This window comes from Heterodontus francisci, chromosome 25, assembly GCF_036365525.1.
Source record: "Heterodontus francisci isolate sHetFra1 chromosome 25, sHetFra1.hap1, whole genome shotgun sequence".
In the NCBI taxonomy this organism is placed as follows: Eukaryota; Metazoa; Chordata; class Chondrichthyes; order Heterodontiformes; family Heterodontidae; genus Heterodontus; species Heterodontus francisci.
In genome coordinates, this window is record NC_090395.1 from 71,763,496 (window position 1) to 71,780,037 (window position 16,542).

The following is a 16,542-nucleotide window of genomic DNA, read 5'->3' on the forward strand; positions in this document are numbered from 1 at the left end:
AGGAAAGCTTGCAGCTGAGAAATGACAGTCTAGCACTGTCTGTTGCATTGGAGGGAAACTAGGACAGGGAAAGATACCTACAGTTTGTGTAAACTAGTGCCAGGATCTGCAAGGCGTCCAAGAAAATGAAACATCCTGCCAAATCTACAATGCAACACTGATGCACAATTTTTTTTAAAAAAAAGAAACCTAGATTGGAAAGAAAATAAATGAGACCCAGGAAACCGGTTTAGAGTTGGTTTAGTATAATATATTTCAGCTTTGAGAGAGACATAGAAATCAGCTTTCCACAGTTTTCCTATAAAAGACCCATTTTTCCAAAGCATTATGCACAAAACATGTTTAATTAGAATACAACTGTATAGTGAAAGTAAGGTGATCTTGTAACTTCCCAATATAAAACGGAGTCACAATGACCAAAAGTAGATGTTAACTGTTGGGATAAGTCCATCAGGGAACATTATGGACTAAAAATGTCAATAACTATCATTGAACTATTAGTGCTTGATAGGGAGAAGAGGTGCAATGATAAAAGGCCAATATGTAATCAACTCTTAATTTCACTTGCAACATCTACAACATTGGAAACGTGTCCATGCTTTTTTTTGTATAATCATACAACTAAACTCATCATTAAATCCACATTGGCTATAACCACTATGCAAAAAGGTGAAAATACTGTCTGTTCAAGCGATGCACATGGCAAATTTCAGGAACAGTATGTGCAAACTGTCTTCTGGAGATCTTTTTTAAATCGAAGATATAAAAACGGGTGAAGCCTCTTCAGATATGTTAATTTTTTTTTGAAATTGGAATGCTGGCACTTTCCAATTAGGCAACAGTTCTTCATACCTGTAAACATCAAAAACAGCACAGTTAGTCACAGAATTAGATACACAGATAAATTCACATGAAAACATTTAATGGAAAATGTGATTACATTGACAAGAAAACACCATCTATATTAGTTGACAATACATCAAAAACCATAACAGCTAAAGTCTCCATATCATACAGAAGTGGGAGAAGAGGATACTTTGAAACAGAGGAAAAGATATTTGGTGTCCAATAAAAATCACATTAAACATTTCCAAAGACCCCTGTCAAAAACTGGACTTTGTTCAAACTGAACATACATATTGCCTGTGGATCCAAACTAATAAGAAATTCATCAAATCTCAGTCTGTGATGGCCAACAGTCGAAGGACATACAGAACTGGTTACTGTCACAGTAATTGCAAGAGGAACTGACCAGAGAGTTGGCAGAGAAAACAACTGAGGAATGTGAGCAAGCGTATAGAACATTCGAACTTTGGGATTGGACAAGATTGCAATGTTCTCTTCTGACCCTGTACACTCCCATACAAATGCTAATTCAGAGAAGCTCTAGTTATCCATTCAGAGTGTTCGATACTGGTCACCATATTATAAAAAAGAAATTAAGAGGCACACTGCAGAGGGTGAAAAACAGATTTACCAGAAATGCAGGGATATGCCTATCAGGAAAGGATAAACAGGCTGGGTCGCTTGAAAAGGAAAGGCTGAAGGGTAATCTAATAGAGGCTTTTTAAAATTATGAAAGGTTTTGAGAGGAGACACAGATGGTATGTTTCCATTGTGAGGATGGGAAAAACTAAAGGCCATCAGTATAAGATAGTCAGCAAAAAAAAAGATTCAGATGAAACTTCTTTAATCAGAAAGTGGTGAGAATGTGGAACTCACTACCGCAGGGAGTGGTTGAAGTGAATAGCACAGATACTGTTAAGGGGAGGCTACATAAACATGATGGAGAAAGAAATAGCAGGTTATGATGATCGAGTTACATTAGGAAAGAAGGGAGGAGGCTTCAGTGGCACATGAACACCGCATACATTGTTTGGGTCGAATGGCATGTTTCTGTGGTGTACATTCTGTCTAACCCTATGATACTGCCCTACCTTTCTAAGGGGAGTGATGGTAAATTTAAAGCTGTGGTAGACTGTTACTCCTCCCACTACAACTGACATACATTCACTTTGTTGTTTACAGTAAGTGAAACACAGGAAGTTGTTCATGTGATCAGGGCATTTACACACCATTGTATGTCAAAACAGAGATCTGCCTAATCACGGTCACTAGATCACCAGGTCAAACAGCATAACCTAAGGTTAATTAACAGGAATTAAAACTTCAAAACGGAATCTACAGCATAAGAAAGCAAGAGCTAATTCTGAACCAGCACCAAAAATGCACTGATCAGGAATTTTATAACACCAATGGTTCATTAATGTGCTTTAGGGAAGGAAATCTGCCACCCTTACCTGGTCTGGCCTACATATGACTCCAGACCCAGAGCAATGTGATTGACTTTTAACTGCCCTCTGAAATGGCCTAGCAAGCCACTCACTTGTATCAAACCGCTACAGAAAAGTTAAAGAATAAAACCAACGGACCATCCAATATCGACTTTGGCATCGGAAGCGACAAAAATGCACCCTGCCCAGTCCTCCTCACCAACATCTGGGGACTTGTGCCAAAATTGGGAGAGCTGTCCCACAGACTAATAAACAGCCTGACAGACACACTCACTGAATCATACCTTACAGTCAATGTCTGAGACTCCTTGATCAAGAAACATTGGGTGCTTGTGATAATAATCACATGATTGCAATAATCATGGGTGATTTTAATCTACATATAAACTGAAAAAAAATAATCAGATTGGCAATAGTAGCCTGGATAAGGATTTAGTTGAATGCTTTCGAGATAGTTTCTTAGAACAGCAAGTTCTGGAACCAACCAGACAGCAAGTTATATTAGACTTGGTATTGTGTAATGACAGGATTAATGACCTCAGAGTAAAGGCACCTCTAGGTAGCAGCGACCACAATATGACTGAATTTTACATCCAGTTTGAAAGAGGGAAGAGTGGGTCTAAGACTAGTATTTTAAACTTAAGTAAGGGCAACTATGTGGGCATGAAAGCTGAGCTAGCTGAAGTGAACTGGGTTACTTGGCTAGGAGATAGATCAATAGAGAAGCAGTGGCAGACATTTCAGGGGATATTTCAGAATACTCAGAATAAGTATATTAAGAACAGAACAGAACAGTACAGCACAGGAACAGGCCATTCGGCCCTCCAAGCCTGCGCCAATCTTGATGCCTGCCTAAACTAACACCTTCTGCACTTCTGGGGCCCATATCCCTCTATTCCCTTCTTATTCATGTATTTGTCAAGATGTCTCTTAAACGTCGCTATCATATCTACTTCCACCACCTCCCCTGGCAGCAAGTTCCAGGCACTCACCACCCTCTGTGTAAAAAACTTGCCTCGCACATCCCCTCTAAACTTTGCCCCTCGCACCTTAAACCTATGTCCCCTAGTAACTGACTCTTCCACCCTGGGAAAAAGCTTCTGACTATCCACTCTGTCCATGCCGCTCATAACTTAGTAAACCTCTATCATGTCGCCCCTCCACCTCCGTCATATTCTTACTAGAAAGAAAAATTCCAAGGGGAGGATCCACCATCCGTTAACTAAAGAAATTAGGGAAAGCATCTTCTTCTTTGGCCTCCTTGTCTCAAACTTAAAGAAAAAGCATATAACTGTCCAAAGATGAGTGACAGGTCAGATGATTGGTCAGAATATCAAAAACGGCAGAGAATGACGAAAAGGTTAATCAGGAGAAAGAAATTAGACTGAGGTGAAGCTAGCTAGAAATGTAAAAATGGATAGCTAGAGTTTCTACAGATATTTAAAAAGGAAAAGAATGCTGGTCCTCTAGAGAGTGAGAATGGGGAGTTAATAGTTGATAATAAAGAAATGGCAGATGAAATGAAAATATTTTGCTTCTGTCTTCACTATAGAAGATACAAAAAACATTCCAGTAATAGCTGTAAATCAGGAGATGGAAGAATCACCAGGGATGCAGGAGCGAGCAAACTGACGAAGCTGTGGGCTGACAAGCCCCCGGGTCCTGATGGGCTTCATCCTACGACCTTAAAGGATGTTGGAAAGGATGTTTCCTCTTGTGGGAGAATCTAGAACTAGGGGGCACTGTTTTAAAATTAGGAGTCGCCCTTTTAGGACAGAGGAGATATTTTTTCTGAGGGTTGTGCGACTTTGGAACACTGTCTTAAAAGGTGGTGGAGGCAGGGCCATTGAATATTTTTAAGGTATAGGTACGAACATACGAATGAGGAGGAGTAGGCCCCTCGAGCCTGCTCCACCTTCAAAGAGTTCATGGCTGAACTGATTACTCCACATTTCCACCTACCCTGATAACCTTCCACCCCCTTGCTGATCAAGAATCTATCTACCTCTGCCTTAAAAATATTCAAAGACTCAGCTTCCACCGCCTTTTGAGGAAGAGAATTCCAAAGACTCATGACCCTCACAGAAAAAAATTCTCATCTGGCTTAAATGGGCGACCTCTTATTTTTAAACAGTGAGCCCTAGTTCTAGATTCTCCCACAAGGGAGACATCCTTTCCACATCCAGATTGATTCTTTTGCCTAACAAGAATCTAAGATTATCAGGGGTAGATGGGAGGGTGGAATTCGAGACAAACAGATCAGCCATGATCTTATTGAATGGCGGAGCAGGCTTGATGAGCCAAATGGCCTACTTCTGCTAATTTGTATGGTCGTAACCCTGGGTTACCTACCAGAGATGGCGGAACAGTGGTATACAGTTGGGAGGGAGTTGCCCTGGGAGTCCTCAACATTTACTATGGACCCCATGAGATCTCATGGCATCAGGGCAAACATGGGCAAGGAAACCTCCTGATGGTTACCATCTACCGCCTTCCCTCCGCTGATGAATCAGTACTCCTCCATGTTGAACACCACTTGGAAGCAGCGTTGAGGCTAGCAAGGGCATATAATGCACTCTGGGTGGAGGACTTTAATGTCCATCACCAGGAGTGCCTTGGTAGCACCACTACTGACCAAGCTGGCAAAGTCCTGAAGGACATATCTGCCAGACTGGGCCTGCAACAGGTGGTGAGAGAATCAAGAGGGAAAACCAAACCTAACCTCACCAATCTACCTGTCACATAACATTATTGGTAGGAGTGACCATTACACAGACCTTGTGGAGACCAAGTCCCTGCTTCACAGAGGATACCCTCCATCATGTTGTGTGGCACTGCCACTGTGCTATACATGATGGATTCAGTACAGATCTAGCAGCTCAAAACTGGGCAACCATGAGGAGCTGTGGGCCATCAGCAGCAGCAGAATTGCATGCAACCACAATCTGTAACCCCATAGCCTGGCATATCCGCCACTCTACCATCATTGTCAAGCCGGGGGACCAACCCTGGTTCAATGAAGAGTACAGGAGGGCATGCCAGGAGCAGCACCAGGCATACCTAAAAATGAGGTGTCAGCCTGGTGAAGCTACAACACAGAACTACTTGCAGGCCAAACAGCAGAAGCAGCATGCAGTAGACAGGGCTAAGCGATCTCACAACCAACAGATCAGATCTAAGCTCGGCAGTCCTACCACATCCAGTCGTGAATGGTGGTGGACAATTACACTACTGACAGGAGGAGGAGGTTCTACAAACATCCTCATCCTCAATGACTGGGAAGCCCAGCACATCAGTGCAAAAGACAAGGCTGAAGCATTTGCATCTATCTTCAGCCAGAAGGGCCAAGTGGATGATCTATCTTGACCTCCTGAGGTCCTCAGCACCACAGATGCCAGTCTTCAGCCAATTCGATTCACTCCACATGATAACAAGAAACTGCTGAAGGCACTGGATACTGCAAAGGCTATGGGCCCTGACAACATCCAGACAGTAGTACTGGACACTGTGCTGCAGAACTAGCCGCGCCCCTAACTAAGCTGTTCCTGTACAGCTACAACACTGGCATCTACCCAACAATGTGGAAAATTGCTCAGATATGTCCTATCCACAAAATACAGGACAAATTCAATACGGCCAATTACCGCCCCATCAGTCTACTCTCGATGAAAGTGATGGAAGGTGGCGGTGACAGTGCTATCAAGCAGCACTTACACAGCAATAACCTGCTCACAGATGCTCAGTTTGGGTGCTGCCAGGGCCACTCGGCTCCTGTCCTCATTACAGCTTTGGTCCAAACATGGACAAAAGAGCTGAATTCCAGAGGTTCAGTGAATGACTGCCCCTAACATCAAGGAAACATTTGACAGAGTATGACATGAAGGAGCCCTAGCAAAATTCAAGTTAATGGAAATCGGGGGGGGGGGGGGGGAGGTGGAGAAATCCCCAATGTTTGGAGTCATACCTAGTAAAGGCTAGCTCGGGTCTGCAAATGAAACCCGACCCAAGCCCGACAGAGCCACATCTGACCCCGAGCCCTTTCATTTTATCTGCACAAGCTTAAAAAGCTGTAACGAAACAGCCTTTCAAGTCAATAAAGTACATTAACATTGGAGCCACTTACCAGAGGTGGTGATGGAGCATGCCCGACCCGGCTCAACCCGACCCCGAATGTCGGACCCGGAAGTGCAACCCGACCTGAACCCGACACATCGTCAGGTCCCGTCAGGTTTGGGTCAGGTAGCCATGCTCTAATACCTAGCACAAGGGAAGATGGTTGTGGTTGTCGGAGGCCAAATATTTCAGCCCCAGAACATCGTTGCAGGAGTTCCTCAGGGTAGTATCCTAGACCCAACCAACTTCAGCTGCTTCATCAATGACCTTCCTTAAATCATAAAAGGTCATAAGTGGGGATGTTCACTGATGATTGCAGAATGTTCAATACCATTCGTGTCTCCTCAGATACCGGAAGCAGTCCGAACTGACATGCTGCAAGACCTGGACAACATTCAAGCTTGGGCTGATGTGTGGCATGAATATGTTACTTGCCACTCAAGTGCCAGGCAATGACCATCTCCAACACGAGAGATAATCTAACATCGCCCCTTGACGCTGAATCCCAAACCAACATTCCAGGGGTTCCCACTGACCAGAAACTGAACTGGACCAGCCATATAAATACTGTGGCTACAAGAGCAGGGAATTCTGTGACGAGTAACACATCTCCTGACTCCTCAGAGCCTGTCCACCATCTACAGGACACAAGTCAGGAGAGTGATGGAATACTCTCCATTTGCCGGAATCAGCACAGCTTCAACAACACTCAAGAAGCTCGACACCATCCAGGACAAAGCAACTTGCTTGATCAGCACTCCATCCACCACTGGCGCACAGTGGCAGCAGTGTGTACCCTCTACAAGATGCACTGCAGCAACTCAGCACGGCTCCTTTAACAGCACCTTCCAAACCCATGACTCAACCACCTAGAAGGACAAGGGCAGCAGACACATTGGAATACCATCACCTGCAACTTCACCTCCCAGCCACACACCAAACTGACTTGGAACTATATTGCCATTTCTTCACTGTTGCTGGGTCAAAATCCTGGAACTCCCTTCCTAATAGCACCTAGGATGTACCTACACCACATGGATGGCAGCAGTTCAAGTAGGCGACTCATCACCACCTTTGCAAGAGCACATACGGATTGGAAACAAATGCTATCCTTGCCAGCAAGAATCACATCCCAGGAAATAAAATAAAAAGCTTCACCAGAATATGACAGCTTAAAGAGTAGAGCTCAAAACTGTTCACATTATTTGCGAAGTTAGAAAGGTTTTCAAAAAGATGTCAATAGGAAGTAGCTAGAAAGCAGAGGGCGCTGCACATCACAATATGAACCATTGACGAAGTGTGTTCTTGCTCCTTACTTTTCCTCAGGAGCTATGTGTAGTTCTACATTTTAATCGAAGTGCTGGACCAGTGCCAGCTAACATTCACACAAAATTATACAAAAAATGGAAATTGCTTTCAGCACAACACTGTCAGAAAAGGACAGAACATGACCCAGATACATTAAATAGTATAGCAACGCCATTATACTTTAGCCCCACATCTCAAGATCTCTGCACTTTTCCAATTATAGCCTCTTGAGCATCCCCAATTTTCTTCATCCTGCCACTGGTGGTCATGCCTTCAGCTGCCTGGGTCCCAAGCTCTGGAATTCCTTCCTGAAACCTCTTCACCTCTCTCTCCTCGAAGATGCACCTTAAAACCGACTTCTTTGACCAAGCTTTGGCCACCTTCCCATATACCTCATGTGGCTTGGTCAAATTTTGTTTAATTCTGTGAAGAACCTTATACATCAAAAGGCAGGTTGTTGTGCTGGATAGATTCAGAGTTCAAGCTTCACTATAGTCAGCTACCATACTAAAACAGGCACATTGTGCCAACTCTTTCTAGCTTCTACAATACAGAATATTTCACCACTTCATCTTCGAAACACTTACAAAATGAAAGTCATAGGAAAAGGAGGAGGCCATTTAGCCCCCTCGAGCCTGTTCTGCCATTCAATGAGATCTTGGCTGATCTGTGACTGAACTCCATATAAAATCAGAAGTAGGGATGTTGGCTGATGATTGCACAATGTTCAGCACCATTTGTGACTCCTCACATTCTAAAACAGCCCTAGTCCAGATTCAGCAAGACCTGGATAACATCCGGCTTGGACCGATGTGTGACGCGAATGTCACTTGCCACTTAAGTGCCAGGCAATAACCATCTCAAACAAGAGAATCTAACCATCTCCCATTGACATTCAATGGCATTACTATCACTGAATCCCCCACTATCATCCTGGGTGTCACCAATGACCAGAAACTGAACTGGAACAGCCACATAAATGCTGTGGCTACAAGAGCAGGCCAGAGGCTGGGAATTCTGCAGCAAGTAACTCATCACCTGTCTTCATGATGCCTGTCCACCATCTACAAGGCACAAGTCAAGAGTGTGATGGAGTACTCTCCACTTGTCTGGAAGGCTGCAGCTCCAACACTCGAGAAGCTCGATAGCATCCAAAACAAAGCAGCCAGCATGATTGGCACCCCATCCACCACCTTCAACATTCACTCCCTTCACCACCAACGCACAGTGGCAGCAGTGTGTTCTATCTATAAAATACACTGCAGCAACTCACCAAGGCTCTTCAACAGCACCTTCCAAACCCACGACCTCTACTGCCAAGAAGGACAAGGTCAGCAGATGCATGGGAACACCACCACCTGCAAGTTCCCTTACAAGCCACACGCCATCCTGACTTGGAACCATATCGCCGTTCCTTCATTGTTGCTGGGTCAAAATCCTGGAACTCCCTTCCTAACAGCACTGTTGGTGTACATACACCCCAAGGACTGCAGCAGTTCAAGATGGCTGTTCACCACCACCTTCTCAAGGGCAATTAGGGATGGGCAACAAATGCTGGCCTAACCAGCGATGCTCACATTTCCCCCATACGACTACAAAAACCCACCTTTTCCCCATATCCCTTAATATCTTTGGTTAACAAAATTTTAAATCTGAGGTGGATTTTAACAATTGATCTTGCACCAATTTTGTGGAAGAGAGTGTCGAAACTTCTACAACCATTTGTGTGTAGCAGTGTTTCCTAATTTCACTCCTGAAAGGTCTGGCTCTAATTTTTAGACTATGCCCACTAGTCCTGGACTGCCCAACCAGCGGAAATAGTTTCCCTCTATCTACCCTGTCTGTCACCCTTGGAAACTTGGATCAAATTACCCCTTAACCTTCTAAATTCCAGGGAATACAATCCTAGTTTGTATAATCTCTCCTTATAATCTAACCCTTGGAGTCCTGGTATCAACAGGTAAATCCATGCTGCACTCCCTCCTAGGCCAATATATCCTTCCCAAGTTGTGGTGCACAGAACTGCTCACAGTGGCCAGCATTCTATTAGCCTTATTGATTATTTTCTGCACCTGTTCATGATATTTTAATAATTATGTGCCTAGACCCCCAAGTCTCGACCTCCATTGCTTCTAGCTTTTCACCATTTATAAATTACTCTGTTCTATCTTTTTTAGGTCCAAAGTGGATGACCTCACATTTATCTACATTGAAATCCATTTCCCACAGTTTTGCCCATTCACTGAATCTATCAATATCTTTGTAATTTAATGCTACCATTTACTTTGCTTACTATGCTGCCTGTCATCAGCAAATATGGACATGTGGCTTTCTATTCCATCAACTAAACTGTTAATAAATACAGTGAACAGTTGCAGCCCCACAGATTCTTTTGGGACTCCAGTAGTCATATCCTGCCAATTAGTGGAGCTGCCCATTATCTGTACTGTCTGTCTCCTGCCACTCAGCAGTTTCCTAACCAGGTCAGCTGGCAGTTTTCTCTCCTCTGAAGCTTGTAGGGCCAAGCCAAGTCCATGACTTGAGCGGGTGACTCCACAGTGCAGTAATGCAGCAATCACTTCAGGCAAAACATTAAATCAAAGTCCATCATCCATTCTGGTGTACTAAGTGGAGGCTGAAAATCCCAAGGCATATTTGAAGGAGAGCAGGGAGTTCATTCAGTTCCTTGCCCAACATTCATCCCTCAACCAACAATGAGAATGTATTCATCTCCAGCTGCTTGTGGGCATTTATGGAGGCAAACTTAGTAGCCATCTACTTTGCACCGCAGTGTTACACTTGCGAACAATTACGTGTATGTGAGGCACTATAGGGCTTCTGGGAGATGTGAGAAGTCTGTCTTTTGCTATTTAAATTGAATTTCAATTTGAAGATTCTGTACTGCCCAACTTGCCAGTCTGAAAACTGAAGTGGCACTTGTATGCCCCCTGTAGACTCCCTCAAGTGGAGAATCAAGCAGTGCGTGCCAGAACAAGTATTTAAGCACTGTACTTCTGTGAATAAAACACAACCCAACCCTTTTACAGCCTCCCTATCTCCTTCAGTCTGGCACAATTAAAAAAGGAACATCTTGGAAATGTACAGAAAGCCAATCAGCATCTAAAACACAGGTTACTGTTTGAGGGGAGGCAGTTCCCTTTATCAGAACTAGTTGAGTGGATTTTCAGGAGGCATAGTTTTTATTTTAATTGCACTGGGGGCATGAGTGAACTCCATTCACTAGCTCTGTGTTGACTTCAGGTCCTGGGGTCAGAGTCTAGATTGTAGCAAAGATGGAGGAGAACCCATCAGGTCAAAAAACTTAAAATAAACTTAAATTTCGCAGACTGAAGAGTAATTACAACAAAAGCCAGAACCTCAACATTGCAAGTCATATTTAAACAGCAGTTGGCATTCCAACAGTAATTCCTGATGTGATGAACAGCACCCTCAATATGTCTTACCTGGCTCAGACCTGCTGCATAGCAGAAATTTAAAGCAGCATACATTGGGATTTCTTCTTTTTACACTTTTCCACTGGCGCTTTCCTATTGATCTGTCTGACCAGGTCATAAAAGATCTGCAGAAAGAGGAAAATGAAACAGTTTTGAGCACAAATAAGATTAGGATGGGGGAGAAGCAACGTTTCACACTAAATTCTGATGGGGATAGGTGCTGCATGTTAGGGCATCAAGTTAAATACACTTCACCTGGCAAAATAATGGAGGTGTTCTTCCTGCATTAGAACAGTGAAGACATTTTTAAAGTACTTCATTAGCTCTAGAGTGCTTTGGGACATCCTGAGGGTCATGAACAGAGCTAGATAAATGCAAGTTATTCTATGCTATTGATAGATTGATAGGAAGAATAATTTATTTTGTGACTGGGGGGGAATGGGGAAGAGATTAAAAAATGCTCATTTTTGTGATAAACCTAATTTCATTAGTATTAAGAAAATGCATCAGGTATACTCAAATATTAAATATCTTTTACTGCAAGGGAATAGACTAACCATTACATTCTAAAATGCTGCCCGATTGCAATAATTTATGCAAGACTTTAAATTTGTGATGGAGCAAATGAGTGAGCGGAAAGCTGAATCATAACTTTACTTCAGCAAACAAGCAGAATTTCTAGCAGTTTATGCCCAGCGCGCTGAATTTGCCCAAAGTGGTCATTCTACCCAAGTCAATATATTACTTTGCAAAGACTGTGTATTCAATTATTGAAATTGAAAAATGTATTGGCAAGTTAGTGGAGACCTTTATCTAAAAAGATGATTAGCGCTCTGGTCAGGCTGAACCCTGAACAGTGTTTATCCAGGTGGGAAGCAGAGAAGGACCACAAAGCTGTCCCGATGTCAGTGGGAAGGTTACATTAAAAAAATTGCCCTCAAGAGGTAGTGTACGAAAGGGGATACAAGATGTATAGATGGCAATAAGTGGAAAGAAAAAGGTTAATCCATAGAACTATTTGAAATTATAACTGTTGGACTGGTCAAGGGAACAATAAGTACAAACAGGGACGAGGTAAATTCAGGACAGGCGTCCAAAAGCACTTCACAGGGCTGAGGAGGCAAAAACTTGAGTTGGTGACATAACCTTGCCCAAGAATGACAACTGCAACTATCAACTCAGTTTTCCTGAGTGTGCCATGCAGTATCGGAAAGATGCTTCATCAGGATCATGCACATTTGCATCATTCCATGTTACATCACCACAGGATAGTAACAGAGGTCATCTTTACCAAGTTTATATTAAAATGTTTTATACCCATTGACTGAAGTTGATGTGCGAAAATGGTTTAGGTATTGCCCCCTGCAACACAAGTAAAACATCTTGCTGCTCAATGGCTGCAAAGTTTACTCTATACTGGAAAAGTCAGCAGTCATTCACCTCGTATCGGATGGGGGCTTATATATCTCAATATTGTGCAATACACCATAACCTTAAATGCGAGAGTGAACTTTTCTCATGTTGGCATGGTGATAATGACTTGTGTGTTAAGGGTAAGGGAGACCATCAGTGGGGAATGGAACACTTTGCAATGTGCACACTAAGTGTCAGCATTAAGCATTCCCAGGCTAGGTACAGCATGGTTAGACAAAGCAAAGCTCTCTTTTCTCTACCCCAAGTATGTGCCTCAACCGAACCTATTGCATCAGTGAGACAATTCTCCATTTCTCATATCAGCTTTCCTCCCTGACAGAAGTGACCAATTATCTTAAATGAGGGACAGTTCTGGGCTGTGACCAGCCAAAATCACATCATATTGAACTTCAACACCCAAATGTGGACATTTGGCCTCACCTCATTAACATTGATCTTTGACTTCGCAGAAGACTCTAAAAAGGCACAGTTGTTCCATTGTCTTGCTAGGTTCTGGCCCTGTTCTTTGCCCACTACTCGCTCATCTTCCAAGTCACATTTATTGCCAACCAGAATCATTGGAACCTGGAGGAAAAATAAAGCAGCAGTGTCAGGCTATTGCTAGTGACAAGACACACACTCAGACATTCCAAATTTTGACATCCCAAATCAACTGATGTTCCATTATTCCATCAATTTTACCCATCTATAGAATTTGGTCAATGGGTAAAATGAAAAGCCTAATGCTTCATATTCTGTATTTATTAGAATAATCCCATACCCATTAGCCTTTAATTATAGGAATAGAAAATTATGTCAGAGATTCAAAGCTATGGTGGCTGTCTAAATGGCCAGATTCCCATCTGACACAGTAAGCCCCATGGTGTCAACTATAACAGCAATCAGATTTTTCTTTTAAAATTAGGATATGAAATTAAGAGGAGTTGCATTTATATCAAATGAAAGTTGAACACTTCAAATTTCCCAGAACAGGTTGGCATCCATTTACCACATAACTCAATAATAGCACCGCCAACTAGGATGTGGGTGAAATGGGCCTACATTCCAGCAAACCTACATTAATAACGACACAAAATGATTGCAGTAGAATCACTGCCAGGTTTCTCCAATATGGTTTAGTTTAGGCACTAAAGTTTTGCTCAATACCAAAGCCTCTTATTGCAACACAAGCACCTTACTGTTGCAGCACTAATTTGTGTAAGCAAACTTCAGTAATAAAATGTTAAGTACGCCACCTTGTATTCATTTACTGGGAACAGTACTATAAGATTTAGATATCGAATCAGGTTTACATCTCGGCTTTACAGTACAGCGTGAAAACCTTCTTGGAAATCGGCTCACTGGCTTGAGCTTACAAAGGATTCCTTGTGGACCAGGCAGTAATTTAATAAATCTCTGGGTAGATATGACCAGAGAATGGGCCTTTCCCCGATTTATGGCTTTATTCATTCAATTGGGATCAAAACGTCTTAGCATAAAACTGCCATAACAAAAGACTGGTACCAATTTTTAAAAATATATTTCTCAATTAACTCTTGGACCTGGCTACACTAACAATACTGCATTTATTGCCCACCTCTAATTGTCTGGAAGCAGCAGCGATGTTTCCCCATGAACTGCTGGTGATTCCATTAAGGCCATTGAATATTTTGATGATGATTCTGTTCTGTAGCAATTGATTTACAACTAAATGAAAGCTTGCTAGATCACTTTGCAGAGCATCAATAGTCAACAAAATATAACAGAGAAATAGGCCATTCAGTTCTTCGAGTTTCCTCTGCAATTCAATATGACTATGGCTGATCATGTACCTAAACTCTACCTTCCCACCCTATCCCAATATCCCTTAATTCCCTTACTATAAAAAAAGCTATCGGTCTGTCTCGATTATATTCAATGACTGAGCATTCACAGCTTTGTGGGTAGAGAATTCCAAAGATCCACAACCCTTTGAGTGAAGAAATTTCTCCACATCATTCCTAAATGGCTGACCCCTTATTGAGATACTGACCTTCACCACCACCCCCGCCGGTTCTAGACTCCCCAGTCAGGGGAAACATCCTCCCAGCATCTCCCCCTAAGAATTTTATATGTTTCAATAAGATCACCTCTCATTCTTCTAAACTCCAGGGAATACAGGCCCAGTCTACTCGATCGCTCCTTATAGACCAATTCCTGGGATGAGGGGCTTGTCCTAGTGAAACTTTGTTGCACACTATTGTGGGGCTGGAGTCACCTATAGATCAGAGAGGATTGGGGTAATATATGCCTTTCCCTATAAGAAGTTAGTTTTCTTAATGACAACCCAGCAAATTTCATGCTCATTTTTCTTAACTCGAGGCCATGAAGTACCAAATTTGTTAATTCAGTTTTACAACTCACCAGAGTGGACAATTACTAATGAACTCTGGGTTTTGGGATGCAGTAATTACTATGCTACCACAATTTCCTCTAAAAAAGCATTTTTATAAAAAAAATCTGTAAAAAAAAATGGAGGATAGGAATAGGGAAACACTTTCATAATCAGCAAAAGATTCTAGACTTAAGTAGGAATAAGAGCTGGAATATATGAACACATCAGTTGGAGGGTGTTTGTGTGCATTTACACTGCAAGTTTAATATCTGCATGAAGAGATTTTGGCTTTCCACCAGTGCTGAGGTGAAGTGAAAGTCTAGAACCAGGGCTCAAACCTGCCTTCAGACTAGAACAGATTGCGACATTCCTGGAGAAAGGATGGAGTTGCCTTTCACTGTTCCACTTTGACACCAAATAGCGCGTGTAAATCCAGCATATTGCCAAACTTTTACAAAGCACTGAACCGTCAGTACGTTTTAAAACTTACCTTGCCTCAACTCTAATGTTGAGAGTGCGGATTCTCTCTTCCCCACCCTCTAAACATTTAAATCTCTAGCTGTCAGAAGACAGCTCTGCGCATGTTCATGTATGTGCAAAGTTTTCGCCTAAACAGGATGGCCAAAGTTCCAGCTAGGCAGAAGCCAAGTAGTGTAAACAAGGTTCATCCTGGTTGGAACCTTAACTGCAGCTTCAAGGCACCCTAAATATAAAGTTAATAAAGGTACACTGACAACCAGGAAGAACTGGACAGCAAAGCAGAAACAGGTAAAGTCTGTGTTTTAGTGGCTTGCATGCAATTACAGGAACCTCGATTAATGTAGTACATTTTTTCAGCATTACTGCATACCTGAAATCTTACATAACCAGTCAAGTTAGGGGATGGTCTGTAGGCTAAGACAGCACAATGAAGTTTTGAAACATGTATGGCTCAACATTTCAAGATTTCCCTTTAATCTGTTTTGCTGCACTTCAAACCCAAGATAGGCCTGTGATTTGTGCACCAGTTATTACTCTAAATAAAATCCTCTGCAAAGTCGCTGGGATCAGCCCAGTAGCAGATCTTAAAAGTTCACTTATTTCATGTACTTGTAGAGGACTAATTTGCGGGTTTATGGGAATAAAGCTAGATGTGGGACCAAACTGCACAGCTCTTTCAAAAAGGCGGCACAGCCACGGCAGGCTAAATGGCCGCCTTCTGTGCTGTACGAGTTTATGATATATACTGGAGCCTTTCGCCAACTTGAAAATTTCTTCTGTGTAAACGTGTCTTTCATAAACAGGTCTAAAATTTTGCAACGGTTGCACCATGGACAAATCGTCCCTTCTCCACCCCAACAGAAGCAGCTATTAAAGAAAGCTCAATCGCTTCCCCCTTAACAGATACTGTCAATATTATGGCTGCTGCAAGAAGCAAACTCAATCACCCAGCAGTCGATGTCTCCATCGACATTGCAATGCTGTGCATTCAGTCATTTTAGTTCAGTCATGAACTCACTAGACATCAGGCTATTTTAGATTGAGTATTATGTAATGAGAAAGGGCTAATTAATAACCTTGCTATAAAGGAGCCTTTGGGAAAGTG

General features: G+C 42.5%; 1 protein-coding gene across 5 annotated transcripts in view; it reads right to left on the reverse strand.

Moving 5' to 3' along the window:
- Positions 1 to 228: 228 nt before the first annotated feature.
- rap1aa (RAP1A, member of RAS oncogene family a) overlaps positions 229 to 16,542 on the reverse strand; it is a 181,746-nt gene continuing 165,432 nt past the window's right edge. For all 5 annotated transcript variants that reach the window (XM_068057486.1, XM_068057485.1, XM_068057487.1 and 2 more), the window contains 3 exons: positions 13,025 to 13,168; positions 11,180 to 11,295; positions 229 to 852 (listed from right to left, as the gene is read on the reverse strand). In XM_068057486.1, coding sequence (XP_067913587.1) covers positions 11,209 to 11,295; positions 13,025 to 13,168 — 231 coding nt within the window. In that variant the 3' untranslated portion in view covers positions 229 to 852; positions 11,180 to 11,208. The remainder of the gene's footprint in view (positions 853 to 11,179; positions 11,296 to 13,024; positions 13,169 to 16,542) is intronic.